The 8868-nt window shown below is 54.9% G+C and overlaps 1 protein-coding gene across 1 annotated transcript in view; it reads left to right on the forward strand.

Annotated features, from left to right (window-relative positions):
• The window catches only part of TMEM255B (transmembrane protein 255B), a 50602-nt gene that overhangs the window by 25808 nt on the left and 15926 nt on the right, over positions 1–8868 (forward strand). The window contains exon 4 of the mRNA XM_032151274.2: positions 8397–8486. Coding sequence (XP_032007165.1) covers positions 8397–8486 — 90 coding nt within the window. The remainder of the gene's footprint in view (positions 1–8396; positions 8487–8868) is intronic.

An 8868-nucleotide genomic window follows, 5' to 3' on the forward strand; every position in this document is an offset into this window, starting at 1 on the left:
CCCAGGCCTCCCTATCCTCGTCTCGATGAAGGGATGATAGGGTCGCCCTCAGGGGCTCAGGAGAGGCAGGAAAAACACCTGGGATGGTGGCTTGACATACTCAACACATCCCTGTGTCTTCTTGGACACTCCCGGAGCCAGATGCTTCTCGGAGTGTTTTGGATTTTAGGAGGGAACGTGGGGATGGGCCAGACCGTTTGATTCCTCCAGTGGAGTCTGAGGCAGTCTCCCACTTCGTGTTTCCAAAGCAAAGCACATGAACATTCACGCAACGTGGGGTAAATGCAGGCTGTGCGTGGACTTCTTCAGACCAGGGCATGCTTTGCTGTAAAATGAGTTCAGGCATCAAACCGCGAGGGCTCTGGACTTCAGGATTCTAGCCAGAGAACCGTGGGCCACCATCATCACCATCCCCACTGTCATCACAGTCTTTACTATCCCCACTGTCACCGTTGTCACCATTGTCACCATCCCTACTGTCATCACTGTCATAGCCATCACCATCCTGTCACTCTCATCACCATTGTCACCATCCTCCCTGTCATTGCCATCGTCACCTTCCCCACTGTCATCACCATCACCATCACTGTTGTCACTGTAATCACCATCTTCACTGTCATCACCATCCCCACCGTCTTCACTGTCATCACCATCACCATCATCACCATCCCCACTGTCATTACTGTCATCACCATTGTCACCTTCCCCACCGTTGTCACCATCCCCACCATCATCACCATCACTGTTGTCACTGTCATCATCATCCCCACCACTTTCACCATCATTGCCATCTTCACTGTCATCACCATCCCCACTGTCATCACCATCACTGTCATCATTACCATCCCCACTGTCATCACTGTTGCCATTGTCAGCTTCCCCATCATCACTGTCCCCACCATCACAATCACTGTCGTCACTGTAATCATCATCCCCACCATCTTCACTGTCATCACCATCATCACCATCCCCACTGTCATCACCGTCACCATCATTGTCACCATCCCCACTGTCATCACCATCATCACTGTCACCATCGTCACCTTCTCCATCATCACTGTCCCCATCATCACCATCACTGTCGTCACTGTCACCACCATCCCCACCGTCTTCACTGTCATCGCCATCATCACCATCCCCACCATCATCACCATCACCATTGTCACCATCCCCACTGTCATCACTGTCACCAACTGTCATCACCATCACTGTCATCACCGTCCCCACCATCTTCACTGTCATTGCCATCGTCACCATTGTCACCATCATTGCCATCATCACCTTCCCCACCATCATCACCGTCCCCATCTTCACCGTCATCGCCATCATCACCCTCCCCACCATCATCACTGTTACCATCACCAACCCCACTGTCATCACCATCACTGTCATCACCGTCATCAGTGTTGTCACCATCATTGTTGTCATCACTGTCACCATCACCATCGTCAGTGTCATCACCATCACCATCATCACCATTGTCACCATCATTACCATCATCACCGTCATCACCATCATCACCATCATTACTGTCATCACCATCACCATCACTGTCGTCACCAGCAGCAGCTGCTTCCTCTCTGCTGGGGAGTGAATTTCCTCCCTGGCATCCACACCAGAGAGCAGGCAGGAAAAGGCATTGCGGGGGAGCCGTCAGAAAAAACCTCTACGATGGATTTCTCATTTCTCGGTCTGGGCTGGTGGCCTTGGAGATCATCTGTAGTGGCCTCTCATTCCCTGAGAAGGAGGCCATGTCTTGGTTTCGGAGGAGGAGTGAGCCCTGTCCCAGGCTCACTAGTTACACATGTGACGTGCATGGGGCATGCCTTCACACAGGAGACCATGTTACCCGCAGCAATGGGCCCCATAAGGCACTTCTGAGAAGTTCTAGTTGTTCGTTGTTTCATACCTGGACTCTGACACTTTAATGAACAGAACATGTGAAAATATGTCATAATAATTTTAAAATTTGTCTCTAATAGAGAAAACTCATAGTAGGCCTCGTGCAAACCTCCTGGCTCCACAGTCAGCCACGTGCACGCACAGGTGTGTTGGCGGAGGGGCTACATTGGGCATCTTCCAGAGCCGACTGTCTGGATTTTAATTTTGTTGCTCTTCTTTATCACTGATTTATTAGCATTTGAAAAACATGTATTCTAGACTAAAATAATGCCTGATTAGTTTAAGTTGGAAAGCAGTTTTTAAACATTCTAAGAATTTCTTCAGTGTGTGGGGAAGGCTTAAAAGGACAGAGGCTGCCTGTTGCTGACCTGAGCGGCGTGGCTTCTCTTCTCCATTTGCTCACAGAAACCGATGATAGGTGAAATGAGCAGGTCGAAGTTCAGGGTCTCTGGAGGGTGTGGACGGTGCGAGTGTAGGGTGTAGACAGTGGCGACCATGCGGGGAGCCCCTGAGTTTTGTGGTTCTGGGACACCCGCACGGCAGGTGTGCAGCTCAGACGTGAAGAAGGGAAGCTGGAGAGGAAATTGTTAATGAGCTGAAATTGTACACAGCTTAGAACTGTGAGCAGGGACCTGTTTGTGAAGTGAATTAGGTTGTGCCTGGGAAAGCAGTGAGGAGGGGAGTGTGAGAGCCGTGAATGTGTCAAATGCTCGTGGTGAATCGCGTCAGCTGGAGACTGAGGGTGACCCCTGGATTGGTGGCAGGCAGAGCATGGTGACCTTGGGAGGGGCAGATTTGGGCTTGGTGACCCAGGAAGGAGGAACCAGCTGCAGGTGCCATCCACTCTCTCCAGGAGGTTTACTCTAAAGGAAGCGAGGCAGAGGAGGGGGCATGGATGGGGAGGAGGTGTCGAGAAGACATCTGTGGTTAAGACGGGACGGGCAGCTCCAGGTGTCCGCCAGGGGCACCGTGCTGCAGAGGGGAAGGCGGAGGGAGTGGGGATGGGCAGCAGAGGCTGCATCAGGTGCCGGAGCTGGTGGCCTCTCGCAGGTGGAGCTGCTGGCCCGGGTGGGGGCTGAGGGGTCGCACTGCCTGCGTGGCCTGGCACTGGCGCAGCAGAGGCTCCTCTGTGCCCTCGGCTGGTGGCTCCCTGTGTCTCCTCCTGCCACACGTGGCCATCCTAGTGCTGGATTTATGGCGTACGCAGCCATCTTAGCCGTCATTGTGTGTGTGATAATAGACCTGTGAGATGGAAGTGGCTGTGCTTGCCCATCCGGGCCCTGCCCCTGTGCCATCATCAGCACGGTGTCACCGTGTGGCCGCCCTCCACTCGTTTGTCTCTGCACACTCGACCTGTCCACTCCACTCGCACTTCTGCCCCTCACCATCGCCGTCACCTCCTGCCTGGGCCCTGCCGCTGCCCTTACCCCAGCTAGAGTTCTGGGAAACCCCAGGGCAGCTGGCTCCTCTCCCACTGACCACTGCACCCAGGGGCCGCGCTGCACCTCCCTCCCTCCTGCCCCACTCATCCTGCCTCATGGGAGCCACCGGCCGACTGCCCTGGTGCTCCTTAGACCCTGGGCAGGGTCTCCACCTTGTTGAGTCTCTGCTCGAATGTCCCAGACCACAGAGACCCAGCTGCCCTCTTGAGGTAGCCGCACCCGGGCCACTCTCCCTCCCCACCTTACCCCCTTCCTTCTTTTCCTCTGATCACCACAACCTTATGCTCAGTGTGGGTTTTTTTTTAATCTACTTTCTTCTGTTGGAATGTAAACTCTGAGAGCAGAGGCACTTGAAGGTGACCTTTGCTCAAGAGAAGATGCCCCAACAGAATGCAATGAGATCTTCACAGCCTTCAGTCCAGAGCCTTGTGGCTCCAGTGCAGGGATGGCGTTTCTCCTGGCAGTGGCCGTAGACATGCACAGTCCTCATGGGCTATGGAGAGAGGGTTGCTTGTGTCTTTGGAGAATTGATTTGGTTCCTGTAATGCATGTTCTAGGTCACAAAAAATTTATCTGAACAAGAGTTAACAATGCCGGGAAAAAAGTCGTGACAGAGCCAGGCAGCCCAGGGGGATGTGGGCTGTTCCCTGAGGCAGCTCTCGCGAGGCTGGTTCTGGCAATGACTTTCGGACTCAGCCAGAGGAGCTGGAGGAGGCCATTCCCAATGTCTTTCCCAACACCACTGCCTGGACTCGGGTCGAAGCACCATGAGAGGCTCTCGGCATTTTCATGTTTCTGGCTGTCCTAGCACTGGACTGACGGGGCATGTGGACATCCTAGCACTGAACTTGCTGCGCATGGCCACACTCTTGCTGAATTTTACCTTTCACACTGAAAGAGCGGGAGGAAGGACAGCCAGGCAGAGCTGGGACATTTGCGAGGACGTTCGCAGGGCGGGAGGTGTTACGCATGACCAAGTTCAAATGTGTTTATGAAATGTGGATGATGGAAGGAGACCTTGCAATTTTTAGGGATGCTCTAACAATTCTGTGCTTCTGTGAAGTTTTGGGTGAAATTGGGTGGGGGTGAAATATGAACACCTCTCAACAGTCTGGGCCTGTGTCCTGCCCAGGGCTGGGTTGCAACGGGTTCCTGGCTCCATGGAATTCGTGACGGGTTACTGGGTTGGAAGATGAGCATCCAGGGCCAGCAGATCCTGGCAGAGTCTCTGCTGCACGCATTTATGGTGACAGACCCAGCAGAGCCTGGATGAGTAACCTGCCACCCACTTCTGGAAGTGGCCGGGGCATCTAGTGGGTGGCACCTGCCAGCCGCTGAGCTGGACAGGGACGCTGGATCCTCCTGGGATGGCTTCAGCTCCCGCTAGGCAGGTGTGGGCTTCCTAGAGGCAGCCCCAACGAATCTGGGGGACCACATTGGCCACAGACCCCTCAGGGACCTGAGGGAGCGACCTGTGGACAGATGTCCCCCTGGGGACACTAGTGGCTCTGAGGGTGGTCGGCTCCACCAGGAGCAGGGAAGGGGTGCTTGTGCTCCTGAGCCGATGCGCTGTCTGAGTGAAAGATGTTTAGAGCCCCAAGTCCTTAGAGCTGTACCTGCAAAATGCAAATTGTGATGATGACGTCACAGTTGTGCGGATTAGAAGGATGTGCTGAGTGAAAGAACTTTGGAAGCTTTAAAGTGATTTTATTCATCTTTAAGTCTCTTTTCCTTCTGCCTCTTTGGTTGGGAATTGTGCCCAAGAGAAACTTTGGGAGTTCTTAAGGAGAGTGTGCAGTGGTGACTGGACCACGGCCCCTCTGCGTCCTTGCATCTAATGCTGGAAGCATCTCTGCAGGCATGATGGGACGTGACACTCTCCCTGCAATGCTAGAGCGAGGCGCGCAGCCCCCTGATCCAGGCCGGCACCCACGAGAAGAGTGCACTGTGGGGCGGGAACATCCCCTGGAACTGCGGGAGGCCCCAGAGCTGGGGACGCGGCCCGGCTGGAGGCCGGCTTTCATCTTCCTCTGGGAAGGTGGAGGGGGTTGGCCCTGACTGGGAAACCTCGAATGTTGCCCTCTGAGCCGTCTATGTGTGTTTTTATGTATTTGTTCAAACAGTAACATTTTTAATGTATTTTATGTATTTATACCTAACTGAATGTAGGAAATTTCAGTTAGGTGTAATTTCTGCCCACTGTTTTTACACAGCTCTGCATAGTAATCATTTTACTTGTATGTAGCAGTTTCACCAGGAAAATAGGAAGATGAAGGAAGTCTCTTGCCTTTGGCCACACGTCCTTGGCATTGACGGCCTTCTGACGGTAACATGGTGGCTGCAGCTCACCCCCAGCCCCGCACATCGTGGCTTCTGCTCCACCTCAGTGGGCCCCAGTCCCACCGACGTGCAGCCCCCGGCACCTTCCTCGTCTCCCCTTGAGGAAATTCTGTTTATTCTTCCAGGACTAGTTCAGGCCTCTTCCTTCTTTCTCAGGGTGCAGTGAGGCCTTCCTTGTGTGTACACCCAGAGCCCTGGTTTATGCTTTGCTCTGGTGGCCGTCAGATGGGGTCAGCTGTTCAAGAGGGACCCTGCCTCATCTGTCGGTTCCTCCAGCACACCGGGCAGCTACGCCATGCGATGGGCTCCGTCATTATTTAGTCAATCGAACCAGAGCAATTAGGCTGAAGAGGAGGTTTTTAAATTGCCGCAGCCTATAGAAAGTCCAAATAGAAATAAGCTTTTGGTTCAGACCCAGGCTAATGCAGCCATGGTTTTCTGCACAGCTTCCTTCTGGGAGTACCTCAACTTTCTTTTAGCCAATTGATGATAAAATGCCGGAAACGTGAGATGCCGGAAGGGCGGGGATGCGCCTGTTTTGTTCATGTCTGCGCCTGCAGCACCTGGCTGCGTGTCCTATGGGGACGCTGGAGCATCCGTGATGCTCATAAATAAGTCAGTGAGCCCAGCACCTCCCTTTACAGAGGGGGAACCAAGGACCACTAGGGGCAAGTCCAGCCCAGCAGTTCAGAGAATCCTCCGGAAGGACTCAGCGTGCCAGCTCTGCTCTGCTCTGCCTGGGGAGGTGGAGGGGGGGATGCGAGGGTAAGGGCTCGGGTCCAAGGCCACCCCGAGAACCCTTGTGCTGCCCTTGGATGTGGTGGCCACGTCCCCCTTCGCCCCCCCACACAGCCACTGGGAGCCAAAGCTCAGGGGTGTCGGCCAGCTTCATACTAACCGCCCAGACTTCGTTCGGACCTGCCTCTTCTCGTAAACCTAAAATATGTATTTTAGAAGGGCACGTGCTTGATGTCTGAGCTCTTAGAATGTCTCGTCTGATCTGCTGTGGTGGAAAGTTGCCTTTGAAGAAGAAAGGTGCCAGCAGGTGGGAGAACCATCTCTCTGTAACACACGCAGGGACCGTGCCCGTCTGGGACCCACCCAAGGACGCACTGACTGTCGTGGACTCGCTCTCCGGCCCGCTGCCCCAGCCCTGCCGCCTCATCACTCACATTTAATGCAAGGTGCCATTTGTGACTGCCAAGTGTGGGCTCACCAGGAAGCCACCGATTGACAGCTCTTCCTCTGCTGAAGGATAAAAACGCCCAGATTCGCAGTGAGGGTGCCCACTGTTTAAAAAAGAAGCTGCACTTTCCTCCGCAAGAGGGCTTGGCCAGCAGCGTGGTGCGCCCTGGACCGGCTCTGATGGGGCTTCCAGGGAGGACCCCCAGCAGGCCTGTGGTGTGGAGGGTCAGAAGGAGAGGGAGGGCAGGCGGCCACCACTGGTCCATGGCCTGAAAGGTTTGGGCCCGCCAGCCCCCACCCGCCGCCTTCTGCTGCTGTGGGGCCTGCTGGGAACGCGTCCTACCTGCGAATCCAGTGGGTAGCGTTAGAGCCGTGGCAGATGGGCTGGATTTGGCTGCTGTTTGGGTTGCGGGTGACGATAGGTGTGCAGCCCGGGGCAGAGATGGACACACAGGGCCACGCTGGGGTCACGGGGAAGAGGCCACGGCAGTTCCACGTGAGGGTCACAGTCGATGGAACTCCTCCCTCCACACACTTGGCTCCCCAGGGAGAAGGAAGGTCGGGGTGCCTCTGCCGGGCGTCTTCACGAGTGTGAGGCGGAGACCACTCTGCTCGCTCGGCTCTGCCCTGACGAGAGCTCAGTGGTCCGGACGAGCACCCATGCTCGTGCCTGGTGCGCAGGACAGGTCAGAACAGACTCAGGCTTCCCATGTCCCTGTGTAGCACCACGGCACCGGAGCCGCAGGCCCTCCCTCTGCTGTCACCAATGGGTTCTGCTTGTCACTGGGACCTCTTTCCCTAGCCGGCAACTCATCCATCGGGACGGAAACAAGCGAGATGCCATCTCGGGGCCACAGTTTTCAGCGGCCATTCAGGAGGGTCTGCTCTGCCCAGCATGGTACTGAGCCAGGCACCGAGAAGAGAATGACAGCACCCGCCCTCTGGTCAGGGGTCCACGGGGATGGAGACTCCTGCCAGTTTTTAGGGTTAGGGCAGGACACCCCGCTTTACAGCAGAGTTTGTAGTGGCAAGAAATTGCCAACTGTTTAACTATCCATCAGAGTGCACTGGTTAACTAACGCACTATAAACCATTCCTGGCTCCAAGCTTCAAGACCATTAGGTAAGAAAAGCAGGTTGTGCAACAGTGTGTGAAGCTGATCCGATGACTGTAAAGGCCTGTGGCAAGCGTGCACATGCGTGTGCGTGTGATGAGCACACGTTAGGGTTGGGCACACGGCCTGCCGTCAGGGGTTGCTTCTCAGAGGCGCGTGCCGAGGGCCTGGGGATGGCAACGCCCTTCCATGCAGAAGGCGCCTGGGTGGGTCTTGTGGAATAGATGCGTGAGGACGACCCACAGGGTGGAGTCCGGCCTGGCCAGGGCTGGAAGTCGTAGGACGAAAGTTAGAGGTGAGAAGAGGCAGTTCTGTGAAAGAAGCTCCGACCTCAAGCTGGGACTTTGAATTGGTTTGCATTTGAAAACCGGCGTTGGTAAAACTGGGCACCCACACCTCTTCTTCCGTTGCAGCTGGTGGCAGCGATCGTGTTTATCAGTTTTGGCGTGGTGGCCGCCTTCTGCTGTGCCATCGTGGACGGCGTATTTGCAGCACAACACATTGTGAGTACATTGTCATTGTGTGCACAGTCGCTTTCCGGGGCTGAAAGAGTCGACAGGAAAAAAGTAACATTTCATTTTGCAGATTTCAGCTCAGACGGCTTCACAGTCAGTTTCCACGCTGGGGGTTGCCAGCGACTGTCTCTCCTCTCAGCAAGTCTCATTTCCTACACAACGCACTTCCCTCTCCACACACACTACACACACCACACGACACACAGAGCACACAGCACACACACCACACATAACACAGCACACACACAACAGAGCACACAGCACACACACAACACACAGAGCACACAGCACACACCACACAACACACAGAGCACACAGCACACCACACAGAGCACACAGCACACACCACACAGAGCACACAGCACACACC

The sequence above is a fragment of the Hylobates moloch genome, unplaced genomic scaffold, assembly GCF_009828535.3.
Source record: "Hylobates moloch isolate HMO894 unplaced genomic scaffold, HMol_V3 SCAFFOLD_4, whole genome shotgun sequence".
Lineage (NCBI taxonomy): Eukaryota > Metazoa > Chordata > Mammalia > Primates > Hylobatidae > Hylobates > Hylobates moloch.